Below are 17,333 nucleotides of genomic sequence, written 5' to 3'. Positions count from 1 at the left end.
CGGCCCGAACCACGCCCCCACATCCTCCAGGCCCCGCCCCCACCTGGAACCCCGCGCCCGTGCCAGGCCCCGCCCCCCTCTTCTATTTCCATTCGAATCGATCAAAAACTAAACGGACCCAACGACCCTCTGACAGAACTCGGGGAAAAACCCACCAAATTTATTTTTATTTATTTGTATTCTTCACCATTCCTGGTCAATCAGCCCCGATGAGAGCCGCAGTTTCTGATTTGGCGACGGCTCCGTGTGTATATAAAAGTCACTCCCGGCAGGATGGGGCGGGCAGGGTCCTCCCGCCGCTGCCTGCGCTTACAAACGGTATAAAACGAACCCGAAACGGCCCCCCTCGAAACCCCACCAAACCCCCAAATCTCTGCTGCACAGGCCAAGGCTGGGTCAGTGCGGTGTCCGGCGTGGCTGGCGCCAGCTCCTCTACGTCCTTGACAACCCCCGGTTGTCCAAATCTTTCACCTGGGCAGTAAAAGAAGGTTCATTAGGTAGAATTCCACGGGCTTTTTTCCCAAACTGGGCAGGTTTCTGGTGCCATACCTTGTATATTCGAACCAGCCAGTGCTCTGTGGTGTACGCCTCCTCCAGCACGTCCAGCTCAAAGTCCTTGTTGCCGATTTCGGCATTCCTCACCCGGTCATAGCCTGGTGGCCGCTCTAAAAGAGGACAAAGGACAGACAGTGCAGCTGCATCGCTCCCCAGGGATGTCAGGGCGCAGTGGGGCCCCCCAAAAGCAGTATGCCACCCCGGAGGTGACTCAGAGACTCACTGGCCTCAGTGTAGACCTGGCCGAAGCGGTAGTAGCACATCTTGTACATGAGGCAGTTGAGCAGCACTGGGGAGCCCTCGCGGTCCACTCGGAACTCCCCGGTGGGGGTGTAATAGTCGTGCTCCTTGATGTGGCGCCCCGTGTCCGTGCTGCCCCCGATCCGCACCATCCACAGGAACTTGTTGATGTCTGGAAGGCAGAAAGTTGGGGGGTGAAGAATGAGGGCTTGAGTTGATTTGGGGGGCCAAGAGCAAGGGGTTGAATTGGGGTGGAAGAACAAGAAGTTGGGATGTAGTAAAAGGAGGAGGAGGCAAGTTGAGCTGGGGGGCCAGGAGGAAGGGCTGGGGTGATGTGGGGGGACCAAAAACAAGGTTGAGTTGAGGGAGAGTTCCAAAGGAACGTGCAGCTCCAGAGAGGAGCATTCTGGCCCTGTTTTCACTCCACAGCCCCAGCTGGAGGTGGGACTGTCACCAGCACCCCTGGCTGGGTCTGACCCAGCTCACAGCGGGATCTTACCGTCCGATGAGTACCCGGTGAGGCCCCCAAAGATGACCAGCACGTAGCTGACGTCCAGCTCCCTCATGATCTCATAGGCTTTCTCCTCCGTTGATGCCATGGCCTGGGGCAGATGTAGTATCAGCCAGTGCTGACACAGTGCCCAGGAAGGCTGGCCAAGCCAGCGGGGGAGGGAGGCACCTACCTGGCCGACACGGGAGATGTGCGTGTTGTTCCAGGTGTTGTTGTCCACCAGGATGGTCCGGTTTGCCATGGCAGTGATCTGGTACCCGTAGTCCCACCAGGACATCACCTTGGCATCCTGCACCAAACCCCGGCCGTACATCAGCACCTCAGTGGGCAATGTGGGGTGCCCAAGCCCCCAACCCCCTGTACCTCTGGTGTGTTGTGCCGCAGCCAATAATAAGCTTCTCGGAAGTCATCAAAGATGATCCTACTGCCATCCCCGCCACGGGCAGAGAGAACAATGGAGGGGGAGGAATAGGCCTCGCTGGTCACCCAGGTGGAGTGGAAGGTGTAGGTGATCAGGAAGAACGCCATGACCAGGATCATGCCGCTGGCAACCTGTGGGAACAACCCAGGGTCTCAGCACTAGAGGGACAGAGCTGTCAGCCTCCTGCACTCAGCCCACCAGGACCAGGCATCTTCCTGAACCAGCCTGGTGCTCACCTCATTTTTAATGGGGTAGGTGGAGTCTTGCTGCTTTTTGCTCTTCTTGTCTGGCCGGCTGATATCCAGGTTCTTCATGTAGGTGGACAACACCTGAGAGACCCCGATGCCGGACAGGATGCACATCACCGGAGCCAGCACCAGCATGAGACGCACCTATGGCAACAGCAACTGTCAGAGAAGGAATCCAGCAGAAATCCAAGAGAAGAGGAAATCGGATGCCATTCCCAATCCAGCACCTCAAATTCAGTGGATATATCAGCCTTGGGATAAACCTGTGGCTGTTTTTTTTAGTGGGGAGCTGCCACATCTCAGACACCCATGCAGGAAATTCCCTGAGTGCTCAAAATTGGCCCACATGGGAAATTGAGGTCACTTCAGCAACCCTAGGTAGAAGCAAGGTTTGGTAGCTGCCTCCACACCAGAACACAATCACATTTAGTATTTAGGGTGTCACAGGAAAAGTGAAAATGCGCTCATCAGCAACTGTTTGTCACCAGTCTCTGCTTGAAAACCCAGAGAATTTGTTTGAGATTGCACTGGGAGCTAAACTCTGGGAGACCAGGAACACTGACCAGGAGGCTCTGGTCACAAGGACACAAGTAACACCCACTCCACCTTCCCTCACTGCAGAGAGGGGCGAAACAAAACCACATTTACGGAAAGGATAAAAGCCCTCAGGGTGAAAGAATCACCACTAAGTTCAGCAAAACAAATTAAATTGTTATCAGCACTCGGTGGCAGTGCTGGCACCTGCAGCCCTCACCATGACAGCTGAGAAGTACATGCTGGTCACGCCGTACATGATGATGAAGATACGGGCGTCCGAGAGGTTGCTGAAGCAGTAGTAGAGACCAACTGTGAGGGGGGAGAAAAAGAGGTCAGGTTCAGCTCAGAGATGAATAAAACCAGGCACAGAGGGACACAGCAGGCTCGGCACGGCTGGAAGAGGCATGAAAACCCTCTGGTGACTAACTCAGGGTCTGGAAACTCACCCGGGAACATGAAAACGAGGAGCTGCAGGTCGAAGTAGTACGAGGACCAAGTGGTGGGCTGGTGCTCAGAGACGGAGGCGATGATGGGGATGTTGTTCTTGGCGTACGAAGGATCCAGCAGGGAATAGAAACGCCCCGTCCATGGAGAGATCTTCCCTAGGAAAGTGGAGAAAACAAATCCTCTTTGGATCCAGCAGAGTAAGAGGCAACATTGACATGCACTCTCCCAGGGAAGCACATCTGAGGCTGAATGAGTGATCCCAGACCTTGCTTAGAATCTCTATTACTCAAACCTGCCATTTTAGAAAGGAATTATAATGCAACTTCACTCTAAAAAACTCGTCCCTGCCCAACCTCTATTTTTAGCATCTCTTTGCTACTACAGAGCAACAATCAGGATCTGCAGCACCAGCCTGGTGTCCCCAGAGTCTCTGCCCCTCCTAACTTACAGCTGGTGCTTAAATATTCCTTGCTAATACACAAATTTGGACAGGTCCCAACCTCCTACTTTGAGAGGACTCACAGCCACTGGCACCACAGTAACACAGAGTTAGGATGGACAAATTCCATGCCTCTGGAAGCAAGGAAAGAGGGTAAAACACCCTCATAATGGCCACAGCTGCAGGCTACCTGTGAGCATCAGCACAGCCCCGACGGAGAGGAGGACGAAGCCGACCAGGGAAATGACACTCCTGAAGAGGATTTCGAACTGCTGTGGGTTCAGCTTGCTCCGGAGGTAGTCCACAAAGGCATGGATCTGGCACAGGCCGAAGACTCCAAGGGCAGCCATGTGCTCCGAGGAGAGGACAGGCTGGGAGTGGGGCAGAGCGTGGTCAGATACTGAGATGAACAGGAGCAGTTACCGGCTTTTTGCACAAATCTCTGCTCAGCACAATCTCTGCCAGTCGCAGGACAATGATCAAATGTTCCCTCCCTGTGATTGGCACAGTTGGCACGAGTCGTTTTCCTACACCTGCTTTGATTCTGATAAGAATCCATATGGAAAATCAACCGGGCTCTCTTGGAAACATGAGCTGGGCAGGCCTGCTTCCTGCCATACCAAGACAAACGTAGCATGAGTGTTTCCTTCACCAAAATCAAAGATATTTTTATAGAAGACAACTGGTGCTGGAAAGGTTATTAGGAGCTTTGAAAGTCATCCAGACTCATTTTACCAAATGTGACAAGGAATCAGCATAATGGAAGCTGGAACAAGAAGTCAGCATCCACTTATAACCTCCATGATGAAGGCAAGAAGTAAAATCAGGTTCCTGTGTGCTGCTGTTCTGTTAGAACTCATTCCTAAGTCTGAAAACCTCCCTGGTGCCCACCTGGAAGCCAACGAAGGAGATCTGCATGGACAGGATGGTTCCCAAGCAGTAGACTGTGCAATAGGCTACGTAGATCCTGTGGGAGAAGCGCCCGGTGAGCATCAGCACCAGGACATGCAAGGGGATGAGGTTGATCAGGAAGACGTAGCCACCCCACGAGGAGACCTGCCAGGACATAAACCAGACACACACCCACAAGTTCCAGGACTGAACAGCTGCAGAGCTGAGGTGAAACACAGAGGTTTAGCTTTCCTGAGATCACGGGCAGGATTTTCACACAGCTGGGATCTGCTCTATCTTAGGGCATCCTACACACCACTGCCATAAACATGGATTTTTCAACACTACTAAAAACACCTCACACAAAACACACTAGTTTTGGGAAGAAAGGACCCATTCCATTTCCACCTCCATAGAAGTTCTAGCTCTCTGGACACATGGACACAGGAACAGCACACCATGGCTTCCTGGAGATGCATCCAGAGGGATCTCAGAGTCAGGTTTACCCCAGAGCTGGGAGAAGGGTTACTCACCATGTAGAAATAGGCAAGGGCACACATAGCTGCCCAATAGATGGAGCCAGTTTTGACAGCCTTGATCCACATGTAGTAGGTCAAGAGCATGCAGAATATGGCGATACCTGCGGAAGGACCCGGAGCTGTTAATGTCATCCCTGGTGCAGAGCACTCAAGCCATTAAAAACAGATTTGCAAGTGCTTTTTCTGCTTCATCACACAAAGAGCCTGAGAAAAGCATTTGATATCTGGTTTCCAGACTGAAACACTGTGGAGTTTGTGTCTAACAGCTCACGTGGCTTCTTCCAGCCACACCAGCTGGAAGAACTCCTACACAGCCCCCAAAAGCCCAGCTACAGTAAAGGAACCTGGATCCTCCTCTGCCCCAGGCACTGGCAGTGAGATTGCTGCCTCTGCCAGTCCCAACACCACTGCTGGAACAGGGACAAAAGCACAGAGGAACGACACAGTAGCTCCAGTTCCAGGCAGAGTTTGGGGAAGCGACAAAACCCTTTTGGATTTGCAAACAAGGATACTGGCGTAAACTCTCTGCCAGAGTTGGGAAACACTCCCTCCACTCCATGGCATTGCCAAGAACCACCTCTGATCTCTGACGGGTTGGGTGTGCACAGCACAACTCCAGCAGGGATCACCTGGAAAGGACAGAGCCTCTACTGTGCCCTGCAGCATCTTCCAGGACCACTTTCCCAACAATCCTTAAAGGTTTCCCCAAGGGTCAAAAAGTCACCTTCATTATCATAGGAGCCAGCAACGGATCGAGAGATGTATCCAGGCACAACAGCGATCATGGCAGCAGCGAGGAGCCCTGCCCCTGCATCCTGGGAAAAACAGCCAGGGAAGAAACATTGGTATTTAGGAAATTTATTACTCAAAGGAATAAAAATTGCATGTGGAAACAAAGCTCTCAAACAGATCTCCCACTTCCCAGAAGGTCAGGGTTTTGAGGAATGTGGCAGTCACCTCCAAACCTCTGACCCAGCTGCTCTCCCAAACAGAAAACAGCTGCTGCTGCTCTGGAAAGCCAGGGTTTGTGGGGCACACCCCACTGGCCCCTGTACCTTGAGCTCTTTGGTGAGGTGGTAAGTCACTATGGTGGTGAAGGAGGAGAAGAGGGGAGCCAGGAACACGCAGACGTTACGGATGTCGATGGTGATGTGGAAGAAGTGCAGCACGTGGTAAATTGCTGCTGATGTGATCATCAGGCCTGGGGATGGAAAAGACACTGTTATCAGGGTGCTCCTGCCCAGGATGCATCCCCAAGCTGTCCTCTGTTCCAGCTGACCCTCATGGATGCAGTCCCCACCCAGATTTTCCCTTGCACCAGGCGCATTTCAGCTTGGCAAAGGCTTTACCTGGGTAAATGGTTCCCCCGATGATCCTGCCCAGGGGGTACCATGCTCGGTCGTCAAACCAGTTGTGGAATTTGTAGAAGCCCTCCTCAGCCAGGAAGCGGGTGGTGCGGTAGTTGAAATACCTGTGACAAGGTGTGACAGCACTGTGGGGGCTGCTCCTCTGTGTTCCACACACAGGGAACTGGCCCAGGTTCCCTCAACTGCCCCAAACCTCAGCTGCAAAGGTTCATTCCTCCTCCCAGTGGACCTAATAGTGCATTTACAAAGGTGACAGTGTCCTTAGGACTGATTCTATCAGCAATAAGCTTGGGACACTGACACTAATTGTGCCAGGAGCTCTCCTTCCTGCTGTGCCCAGGTCAGGAATAACCAGCACCCAGGAGAAAAGCAATGCCAAGTGATTCTTGGATCTGCATTGCAGGAAGAGCCCTGGGTACCAACTAAAGTTAGGTGGGGAAGAAGAACCAAGCTGTACTAAAACATGCCCTCTAAACCCCACATCCTCAATGGGGATTAACTTGAGCCTGGAACCATTTGCTTGTATTCCATGTGCTCCAGAAGAGGAACAGCCCAACAGGCCCCCAGGAAACAAGAGGGCAACACTTACGGGTCAAACTCATGGATAACACTTTCAAATCTTAAGACGGAAAAAAGTCTCGTGGAGAAAGCTGCAAACACAGAGAAGGGGCAGAGTGAACAAACAAAATTCATGAGTTACCCTCAGTTTTCCTGCACGAGGAGCCATCCCTGAGGGCACAGACTTACACAGGACAGCTGCCATGGACAGGATGAGGAGCTTGAGCAGTGTGTCCTGCTTCTCATAGGAGAGCCGGAGAAACCCCAGCTTGGTCATTTTCACATCAAATGCAGGCCCTGAGGATCCTTGAATATCTGGACACAATTAGGAAGATATCAAAGAACAACTCAGACCACGTTGTCTTTAAAGCCTTCATGAGTCTTAAGATTTTAAATCCCCCACTCCAGCCCAGCCTTCACCCCTGCCAGGTGCTTGTGCCTCCCCTCACATACCTCTCACCTCCTGTCCTGACCCAAGCTGTCACCCCAAATCCTGGCTGGTTCTGCTTCCTTTACACAGCCTAGAACTTCTCTGGGGCAGAGGACGTGCCTGCTTCTCTGTGCACAGAACAAAAATCCCAGTGTAAACTTGAGCAAAACCCCTGCCTTCCCTCTGGTTACTCTCTGCAGTTTAACCATCACCTGCAAGGAATGCACAAAAAACATAATCCATGGAGAATGCACTAAATGGGTGCTTTTTCTCACACACAGGAGATCTGAACAGCTCCTGGTTACTCCCACTTTGGATTACTTATGTCAAATATATACATCCCAGTAGTTTGTTAGTGCAGACCAGGACAGTAAATCAGTTTTGCTCACACAGATAATGTGACCGTTTAATTCAACCTCCCTGGGGGGAGGAAAAGCCACAGAAATCCTGGGGTTGCACACCAAGGAAGTGAAACTCTTACTGAAGAATCACAGCTTTAACATATTTCTACCTTGAAAACACTCAGATTTCTTCAAAACATTTCTTGCCCAATCAGTCAGGAAAACCCCTCCTGCTGCTCTGGATAGGTTCAGACCCAGCACAGGTAGGAAAATGTGCAATTCGGGTCTCTGAGCTACAACATCAGTGAGGACGTATTGGGACAGGCTGAGACTTAAAACCCAAACAAACTGGGCCTGGAAAAGCCTTCCTGTGTCCAAAAGCGATTCAGACTGGCGCACACTGGGCACTGCCTGGTACAGAAATATCGTGTGGTGGTTATTTCCTGAATCCCCGGGGAACATGGAGCACAGCGCAGATGCCTCCAGGCACGACTGGCTCTGTCCTGGGGTGCCCCTGTGTCCTTGGGGGGAACCCTGCGTCCCCCAGGAACTCCCAGTGACACAGAGCCCTCCCGACCCCCCGTGCTGCCCCCCACGCCCTCCGGGCATCCCCAGGCTCCAGCCCCTGCTCAGCCCCAGGGTCTCAGCTTACAGGCCCGGGGACTCCTCAACCCCCTGGGGTCCTTCTCCCTACACGCCGGGGCACTCTCCAAGGCCCGAGCACCCCATGACCCCTCAGCTCCCTCACCCCGCAGACCCTGCATCCCACACATCCAGGCATCCCCCAGCCAGGGCCGCCCTCCATCCCCAGGCCCGAGGACCTCCAGCTCCCCCAGGGCCGGTCGGGTCCGGGTCCCGTCCCTCACCGCGGCCCCGCCGCCCCGTCCATCCGCCCCGCGCAGCCGCTCTACCGCCGCCGCCGCTAGCCCGCGCCCCGCCCCCACCCACTTCCCATTGGCCGACGCGCACGTCACTCCAGACGCGACCGCGCTCATTGGCCAAACCGCCGAACACTCTGTCGGGTGCGGGGCGGTGCGTGCGGCGCACGGCGCCTCCTGATTGGCGGAGCGGGAGGTGGGTGGTGCCGGCGGGGAACGAGACGTGACGTGTCCGTCCGGCTTGGCGGGGCCGGGAGGGTCACGTGGGCGGAGGCGGAAGCGGACCGGACTGGCCACGTGGGCGGCGGAACCATTGCGGGGCGCGGGGGGAGAGACCGGCCCGGGGAATCGCTGCGCGGATTAACGACAGCGGCAGGCGCAGAACGGCTGAGAATCGTGGTTTCTCCGTTTAATGTTTCAGTGTGAAAATACTAGAGAAAAGTTGATAAACCGGCCCGAAATATCCAAAGGGGTTTGAACGTCACCGGTTCCTTCCCCGACCCGACAGAAACGGTACATGCACGGGAAGGGGACGCTGTGCTCGACGGCAGCGAGAGCTCCGAGAAATGCCCGCCCCCCTCCCACGACCTGAGTTAGGGGAGATGGAGGGAGCGGGAAGGGGGACGAGGGGCAGGGGGACACGGGGGAGACACGGGAGGAACACAACGGCAAAATGGGGGTGACGGGGTTCCGACCCACTGGCCCGAGGCTGGAGATGGCACGGGAAAGGCGTACAAAAGAGTCCACTATAAAACAAGCGCAGGGCACAACCCGGCTCCTGGAAACTCACAAAGGTGTTAAAAACCCAGATTTTCCCCCAAAAAAAATTCCAGGGGGAGACGCAGAACTGACAGCGACACCTCATCAGGCTGGGTCCTGCCCGTCCCTGGAGATAGGGGACACGGAGAAGCCCGTGGGTGTTCCCCCTCCCCGGGGCCTGGGGGCAGCTCAGTGCCCCGGAGCAGCCGCGTGTTTGGCAGGAGAGGGAGAAGAGGAGGAGGAGGGGGAGGAGGAAGCACCACTCAGGGCGGACTGAAGGTAAACGGTCTTGTGAAAGAGTCTGTTGCTGAGGAAAACCACCAAGGAGAAGAGACGGAGCTGGAAGTGGCTGAAAGGGAAGAGAGTCCATCAGCTCCTGATTCCAGGAACGCCCCCGCAGGGTTCTGGGGAGGGCTGGGGGTGTTGGACAAGGATCAGTGCATGGGAATGAAAGATACTCACTAGGTTTTGCCGGGGGTCCTGGCTTCATTGGCGCTGATGATGAAGAGAGGGAAAAGGATGGAAAAGAGGCAACCGCTGCAAGATAAAAATATGGTAGAATTAAGTAAGGGGCACTCCAGTGGGTGTCAGGAGGAGGAGTGCCAGAGCTGCTTTCCCACCTGATGATGTAGGAGGATTGCATGGCCGTGAGAAATGCCAGTGGCAAGCCGAAGCCAAAGTAGTAGGGCCAGTTCCTCTCAATGTTGGACAACCGTTGGTGCATTTCAATTCCTGCCAAGAGGAAAATCCCATGGAAATGAACCCATGGGGAGGAGACACTCACTAGAGAATCACAGAACCATTTAGGCTGGAAAAGACCTCCAATCACCTCCTTTGACCAATCCCCACCTTATCAAAAGATCAGAGCACCGAGTGCCACATCCAGTCATCTGAACAACTCCAGGGATGGCGACTACACCACCTCCCTGGGCAGCCCCCTCCTAACCACCCTTTCAGTGAAAAAATTCATCCTGATGCCCAATTTGAACCTCCCCAGCAGAGCTTGAGGCCATGTCCTCTCATACTGTCACTTTTTATACAGGAGCAGAGCCCGATCACATCCTGGGTGCCCCATCCTGTCAGGGAGTTCTGCAGAGCCTCCTTTTCTCCAGGCTGAGTTCTCCCAGCTCCCTCAGCCACTCCTGGTGCTCTGGACCCTTACCCAGCTCTGTACCCATCTCTGGACATGCTCCAGCCCCTCAATGTCCTTCTTGTGAGGGGCCCAGAACTGGACACAGTACTCAAGGCCTCACCAGTACCCAGCACAGGGCCAGGCAATGCCCTGGAGCTGTGGCCACACTGGGGCTGGTACAGGCCCATACACTGCTGGCTCACATTTACCCTTCATTCCATATAAAAACTGATGGAAGATCAGCCTCTGACACCCCAACTGGATGCTCCTTCAGTAGAGAAATGCTCAAGCCAGGTAAATTCCCTTTCTGTGCAGGGAGCCTCCTTCACCTTTGTTAAACCAGCGGTACTCGAAGCAGTAGAGCGAGTAGAGCAGCGACATGTGGAGCAGGCTGATCAGCTGCCCAATGAGGTCAATGGGGAACAGGCTCACGATCATTCCCTGGGATGGAAAAGGAGTGGATTGAGAGAGTGATGCTCAGCATTTGGGGAAGGGCAGCACTTGAGCTGGTGGGGTGGTTGCTTGTCTCACCTGGATGAGGAAAAGCGCCTGCAGCAGGAGGTTGAACAACATGTCAGCGATGATTTTGCTGACGCTGGGGAAGGGGTGAGGCTTCCTGCCCGACACTTCGAACGCCAGATCCGCGATGTCCTGCCAGCAGAGACAGGGCTTGAGGCAAATGGAACTCCAGAGCAATGGGGGCCTCGCGGAAATTAAACCCAAGATGATGTTCCTGAGCTGCTTTCGCCCACCAAGAATATGCCCAGAGCCTGTTTTGGGGTGGGATTTCCTCTTGTGCCCCCACACCACCTGATCAAGCCCCACCCAGTGAGGAAACTCCCCGCCCCCGTTTGCTCAAGGCAGGGCCCAGGTTCTGTCACCTACCTGAAACCAGATGGCATTGACCACCTTACTGAGCACAAAGAGGGGCAGGACCCAGAGAGCGCTGAAAATGGAGGTGAGGATGAACTCCAGCCAGGACCAGACGTCACCATGTAAGGAAGGGTCACCTTCAGAAGAGAGACACAGAAACACACATGAGAAACTGGTGTAGGAACCCCCAAATGCTTCTTGCCACAGCCATCAGGGAGTTTCTCCTGATTCTAGTACTCTAAATGTCCTTAAAAGCACATTTCCACCCATTTGATTTTTATTTAAACACAAAAACACACAGACAAATGTGTTTGAAATGGCAAGACCCCCGGGCTGGATATCTGATGCACACAGGCTGTCAGCAGGGTGATACACCCCTGGTTTTCTACTGGACGATTATTGATGGGATTGGTTGGTACTGGGAAGAAGAGGAAAATAGCACAAGGAGACAGATGTGAGGAACAGCTCAATGGGACAAAGACCCTGAACTCATCCCATGGCCCCAAGGGGAAAGGCACCCACCGATGATCTGCGCTGTGACCGACTGAAGGACGGGGATGAACACTCGGTAGAACAAGAAGAGACTAAGCTGCAGGGAAAAACAAACAAGGGCTGTCAGTGAGGCACTGCATGGGCATCCTGTGCTCCTGTGGCCACAGATCCAAAGGCACATGTGCCTCTCCCCCAGCAATCCACAAGTATGAAGGAGCAGGGATTTCTGTTTAAATATACCCACAACCTGCAGCTGAACACCTTTAACATTTCCATGCCAATCCCTCATACTCTGCACCAGTGTAATGAGAAAATGAAACCATTAATTTGGTTATTTGATTTATGAAGTGTTGGCTCCATTAAGGATCAGCTTCATGAACCAGGCATAGGAAGTCAGAGCTGAGGAAATATCTTTAAGACACCAATATCCAACTGGCAAAGCAGTATTCCAGGCTGCAGCAAAGCAGGAATTGAATATTCAGGTGGAGAGAAGTCTCAAAGACTTGGAAAAGCAGCTTGGGTTTCATGTGTGGGCCTCTTAAGTAAGTCTGTGGTCCTGTATCCCATAAGTGAATCCCTTAAAATACAGCATTGGGATGGGAACGTGGTGGTTCCCAGCAATTCCTGCTGCCATGCTGATGGCTCACCAGTCACAGCCTATGAAGGCTGGAGCAAGACATGGGTTTTTGTTAAATCCCAGAAACCTAAAGTTTTGGAGCTTTCTGTGCTGTCAAGCACTGACCCCCTAGAAAGCACTGCTTTTAATCTAAAGCCTTAAAACTGGCTTCTAAATGTAAGGAATAAAGTTAAAATCACAAGTGTGTAGTAAAATAAAAGTGTGTGCTCTCACATAGTGATAAGTTTTAAATTCAAAGTTTTTATAGTATAGTAGTAAGTATAAAACAAAATAAAAAATTTTAAGTAGTGTCTCTCTCAGTACTCATCTTCCTTCTTCCTCCTAAGTTTCAAGTAATAGCTTCTAGTTAGTCAGTCAGTATCACACTAAGGGTCATAAAATTATTTATCAAGCTAAGAAAATAAATAAGTGTTAATTCTCTATTAAACTGTTTAGCTTTAAAAAACCTTGTAACAACTAAATCTTCCTCCATTTTCCTTGCTTCTAGCAAGTAGCTAGAAGTGCTGTCAAACGCTCTGTACTTTCTAATAAAATTTAATGAACAACCAAGCCCAAACACAAAAAATCCATCTCCATCGTGTATGTTATCCTTGCTCTAAGTAAAGACAAAAAAAAAAAAAAAACCTAAAACCACTAATTAAGTAGTGCAAAACTCCCACCACTGCTACAGGTTTTCATAGGGGTTTTCAAATAAAAACAATAACAAATAAGAAAAATCTCCACATACCCAGAAGACGCCTCCGTTCCAGGCACAACACTGAAATATCCGGCTCACTATCCGGGGTTCACTGCAGGAGAGAGGCATGTTAATACCCCAGCACCTGGACAAATGTCCCCTCAAGTACCAACAAGTGCCAACTGCTTCTGCCCCGCATTCTGGACACCTTGGAAAAGTCAACAAGAACCAGCTCGACACCAATTGTGCACCTGATTTTACCCAAACACAGAAATCCTGGAAGGAATCCCTGCACAAATGCACACCATGTCTCAGCCAGTGCAGTCTCTGCAAGACTTACATCAGGGAGACTCTTTCAACCTTCATCAATTCCCAAAATATGCACTAAAACAGAAGAAAAGCAAAGCTCTCTTGCAGATTTTTAAACATGTATTAGAGATCTTGGGCTTTGTTCTCTCCAAACTCCTGCCACAATAAAATCAGGAGATTTTGGGTATTTTTTGGTCTCTCTTTTTTGACTTTTATCCCCCCCCCCCCTAAAAACAGGTCTCAGAAGAGGGTGTTTCAGCTTGGGGTGGTTTTGGTGTCTCTAGACATGCAAGAGCAGCTCTGTAGGACTCTGTAGCACTTTCCCAGTCACCTCTTGACAACAGAGTGATTTTGCTATAAAAAAACCAGCAAAATTCAGCTGTTAATTTATATAAACAAAATGAAAAAGTTATACTTTTCTTCAGAGATGTGGAGCTGCAGAGACCCCTGAGGAGTATCAGGATCATGGGAGACTTTTCTTTCACCTTTCAGCCAGCCTCCCATCTGGCCAGCCACAATGATTGGTAAATATGTCCCAGAATGTGCATTACTGCCCAAAACCACAGTGTGAGGTGCCACCAGGGCACAGGGACATCCTGGCATGATCTGGGGGTCAGACATGGGAACAGAAGATGCTGTTTGCTCCTGAATAGGGATAATTCTGGCATTTCCAGAACCACTAAGGTTCTGCAGCTCCAGACTCCACAAAACACAGCAGAGCTGAGGAAAAGAGACACTTGATCTGCCCCAACATGGACACTGGATCCAAGCTGCTGTTTCTTTCCTGATCCCAGCAACAACAGTGGATTTGAAATAGCATGAGGATTCAGGAGGACAAGAAACCCATAAACCCATGTTCTTTCAGTGGTAATTCAAACTGATTACCAAACGACATAAAAGCTGCTTAGCTTTTTGACTGCCTAGCTCATGGTAACAGCTCCAGCTCCGTTACGAAGGGGGAAAAGGGAGTTCCATGTCATGTGTTTCCCATTTATTAGCACTGACTACCAGAGGAGAAGGGAATTACCCCATTTCTGACCAGCCACGCCCCACACTCACTTCTCTTGCTTCTTCTCTTCCATGTGAAACCTCCGCTGGGCGAGTGCGCTGTTGGCTCTCCTCCGCCTCTGCTCTTCCCTTTTCTGCTGGATCCGGGCATCCAGCTTGGAGATGGTGCAGATGCCCCAGATGGAGTCCTTAATTCCCTGTGGACATGAGGAGAGAGGAGCAATGGGTTGTGGCTGACCCAGGCCATCCAAACCCTCCTCGTGCCATGGCTGGTCTTGCTCTTTGGCTGCTTGGGCTCAGCCGGAGCAGTGACACCACCTCTCTTCCATGGCCCAGTGACCTAAATCACTGCACATTCCAGCACCTCCAGGACCAGTAGTATTTTTTTCTGTAAAGGTGTGATTTCTCTTTCAATTTGCACTATTTAAAACCCTGGCAAAAATCAGACTCGGATCTCTTCCAGCCTTGTCTGGCAGGAAGCCCCTTGTCCCCTGCCAGCTCTCTGAGGCCAATAAAATGGAATTACACCAATATTTGGCATGTGCAAAGTCTGGCTGTATGTTATGAGTTCAATGCTTATTCCTTCACAAATAAAAGGACAAGGACAAATAAATCTGTCCTCATCGCAAAAACTTCCTCCCACCAGCCACATCCATGCAATGCTGTTAATAAGAGAGTACTCAGAAGTTTTCCCTTACTCCATGTTTGGAAGATTTGTAGAGCTGCCTCCTAGGACTTGGTTTGTCCAGAGAGGTTGTGGCTGTCCCATCCCTGGAAGTGTCAAAGGCCAGGCTGTATGGGGCTTGGAGCAACCTGGGATAGTGGAAGGTGTTTCTGTCCTTGGCAGGGACATGAAACAAGACTTAAAGGTGCTTCCAACCCAAACCACTCTGGGATCCTGTTCAATTATTTCCAGCTCCAGGTGGTCCCATAACCATTGTCATCACATTTTCACTTACAAATAAAGATCATAAGGATAAGCCAGGACAGTGTCACCACCTGTCAGTTGGGTTCATGGAGTTCTTGACCAAAGAGGATAAATTCCAACACCAAATTCATGTCTGAAACAGCAGAGCTGGCCCCTGATCCAGGCAGCTCTTCCACTGCTTCCAAAGGAGCACTGGGAAATGATACAACTCCTGCTTTTAGGTTGTGACCACAGGGCATTGATCAAACCTGTCTGTTTACCAAGCAGAGTTATTTCCTCGCATGAACTATTGTTCAGTGTCACAGCATGAGTGGCTTTTAGCCTGTATTTACCCCTGGATTAAGGAAGACAGGGTGTGAGCAGTGAGGTGACACACACCTTATTGCTGAGACAGAGCTGCTATGGTCGCAGACATTCATTTATTACTGTTGCTATTATTACTATTAAATTCTACACAACACCACAAAGTGTATATTAAAATAAATTCTAAAATTCATGTGTTGTTACATATTGTCATTTTATAATAATTATTATTATGATTGAGATTTTTCATTAATTTGTGCTCAAAGGAAATCTGTCAAAGGTTCAGGAGCAAACACTGAGCCCTTTGCAATAGACACACCACACAACACTGCTGAAATACACCTGAAGACCCTTTTCCTTCCAATTCCCTGATACCATGGGAAGGAGGGTGCTCCCAAAGTGCAGCCCCAGGAGCCAGAGCCTCACCCTGACAAGGTCATGAAGGAAGATTCTCACGCTGTCGGCCATCTCGACTCCGGCATCACCTCTGCTTCCCAAACTATCAACTACAGGGAGAGGGGGAGAGCCGAACCCAAGCCTCTCTCATCCTGGAGAGATGGGAAACGGATGGAGCCTGTGGAGAGAGAACATGCAGGGCCATGGCAAAACTGCTAACAGTGGGCTGACCGGGAATTACAAGTTCAGTCACATCCCGGTGATTTCCAACAGGATTCCTGGCCCTCACTGGCTTCCCACTGAGCACAACCATCCTTCAAGAGGCCAGGGAATGGAACCATCCTGTTCATATCAGTGTTAGCGAGCTCAACAAAGGGTTAGAGGAATAGCTCTTGTAAAGCACCAGAGAAATATAACCAGCATCTGATTAAAGGAAAAAAATAAACCACCAGCTAGTAAGACTCGTGCTTTCCCACCAGTATGCAGGTTTTCCCAAGCAGAGCTCCCAGCAGCTCTGGAGCAGGCTGCAGTCACAAACCCTGGCATGTCAGTGGTGCTGCTGCAGCCGCGGGACACAAACAATAGAAAATCATTTTAAAAACGGGCTTGTTTTGGTTATTCCGTGTCAGACCCTGCCGGGATCTAAGCTGCAGAACCAGAGTCGGCCTCTAGATTTATTACGGAGTTAATCACAGGCAGCTTCCTCCTAAAAATCCGAGTCATGGAACACCCCGAAATCGAAGGCACCCACAGGAATCGCCCAGCGCAAGGGGCCTGACCTGGGGGTCTGCACCCCCTGACAGCTGAGGGGGTGACCCTCAGGCACCCGGGGAGGGGCAAAACCCCCTCACGGCTGCCGGGGGTCTGCGAGACCCCATAATTCGGTGGGACCCGAACTTTACCTCAGGGTTGCTCCAACAGTCTCCCCACCCAGCGTGTCTGAGGGGGGACGGCTCCCAAATGCCTTCAGGGCCGCCCCCGCAGTGCCCAGAATCCCCTCGGGGTTTGTTTCGCCACAGGAGGCCCGCGGGTGCCGGGGGGGCCCCCCGGGGGGCCTCTCCGTGTGCCGCCCCCCGACCCCCGGTCCCCCCACACTCACCAGGGCCGGGCCAGGGGCGCACGGCGGGACGGGCCCGGCTCACACGGCCCGGCCGCGCCCACCGCGCATGCGCCGCGCGCACCGCGCACACGCACTGCCGCGGCCCCGCCCGCCGCCGCTCGCCCCGCCCACCGCGCGGGCACACGCCCACTTCCACGGACCCGCCCACTTTCACGGGCCCGCCCACTCCCGGTAGCTGACCAGCCTCCACTGCGCAAGCGTCAAAGCGCTCGAATGACAGCCCCGCCAAAGATGCTGCTGCGCGTGCGCGTTGCTGCCACCCGCCGCCAGAGGGCGCCACATGGACGGGGAAGAGAAT

At 52.1% G+C, this 17,333-nt stretch overlaps 2 protein-coding genes across 4 annotated transcripts; both read right to left on the bottom strand.

Annotated features, from left to right (window-relative positions):
* Positions 1-144: 144 nt before the first annotated feature.
* Positions 145-8,410, bottom strand: STT3A (STT3 oligosaccharyltransferase complex catalytic subunit A). 2 transcript variants are annotated; one of them, XM_062508527.1, is made up of 19 exons: positions 8,391-8,410; positions 7,207-7,311; positions 6,943-7,068; positions 6,785-6,845; positions 6,178-6,299; positions 5,884-6,029; positions 5,553-5,643; positions 4,823-4,929; positions 4,290-4,454; positions 3,589-3,769; positions 2,959-3,114; positions 2,730-2,821; positions 1,964-2,119; positions 1,670-1,858; positions 1,479-1,595; positions 1,295-1,397; positions 779-967; positions 550-665; positions 145-471 (listed from the first exon to the last, which is right to left on the bottom strand). In XM_062508527.1, exons 3-19 carry the CDS (start codon positions 7,028-7,030, stop codon positions 433-435), a joined length of 2,118 nt encoding a protein of 705 aa, XP_062364511.1. In that variant the 5' UTR covers positions 7,031-7,068; positions 7,207-7,311; positions 8,391-8,410; the 3' UTR covers positions 145-432. The 2 variants fall into 2 exon arrangements, with proteins under 2 accessions (XP_062364511.1, XP_062364512.1); XM_062508528.1 differs by having other exon boundaries at positions 7,214-7,311; positions 8,391-8,402.
* EI24 (EI24 autophagy associated transmembrane protein) lies at positions 7,284-17,074 on the bottom strand. 2 transcript variants are annotated; one of them, XM_062508530.1, is made up of 11 exons: positions 17,015-17,074; positions 15,946-16,093; positions 14,340-14,485; positions 13,023-13,083; positions 11,689-11,755; positions 11,179-11,303; positions 10,825-10,944; positions 10,623-10,734; positions 9,782-9,893; positions 9,624-9,698; positions 7,284-7,311 (listed from the first exon to the last, which is right to left on the bottom strand). In XM_062508530.1, coding segments are annotated over exons 2-11 (861 nt in total). In that variant the 5' UTR covers positions 15,988-16,093; positions 17,015-17,074; the 3' UTR covers positions 7,284-7,310. The 2 variants fall into 2 exon arrangements, with proteins under 2 accessions (XP_062364514.1, XP_062364513.1); XM_062508529.1 differs by lacking the exon at positions 7,284-7,311 and adding an exon at positions 8,768-9,510.
* Between the last annotated feature and the right edge of the window lie 259 nt (positions 17,075-17,333).

This window comes from Cinclus cinclus, chromosome 25 (assembly GCF_963662255.1).
Source record: "Cinclus cinclus chromosome 25, bCinCin1.1, whole genome shotgun sequence".
Lineage (NCBI taxonomy): Eukaryota > Metazoa > Chordata > Aves > Passeriformes > Cinclidae > Cinclus > Cinclus cinclus.
This window is presented reverse-complemented; position numbering and strand designations above follow the sequence as displayed.

Bases quoted from the DNA above. Each gene is read 5' to 3' on its own strand.
- EI24 (XM_062508529.1), bottom strand. From the start codon at position 15,987: ATGGCCGACAGCGTGAGAATCTTCCTTCATGACCTTGTCAGG. The intron at 9,699-9,781 runs GTGGGAAAGCAG...TTTATCTTGCAG, and splicing joins CAATCCTCCTACATCATCAG to CGGTTGCCTCTTTTCCATCC. The intron at 9,511-9,623 runs GTGAGTATCTTT...CTTCCCTTTCAG, and splicing joins AGGACCCCCGGCAAAACCTA to CCACTTCCAGCTCCGTCTCT.
- STT3A (XM_062508527.1), bottom strand. From the start codon at position 7,030: ATGACCAAGCTGGGGTTTCTCCGGCTCTCCTATGAGAAGCAGGACACA. The intron at 4,455-4,822 runs GTGAGTAACCCT...ATGTCCTGGCAG, and splicing joins CCCTTGCCTATTTCTACATG to GTCTCCTCGTGGGGTGGCTA. The intron at 472-549 runs GTATGGCACCAG...TTTACTGCCCAG, and splicing joins GGCTGGTTCGAATATACAAG to GTGAAAGATTTGGACAACCG.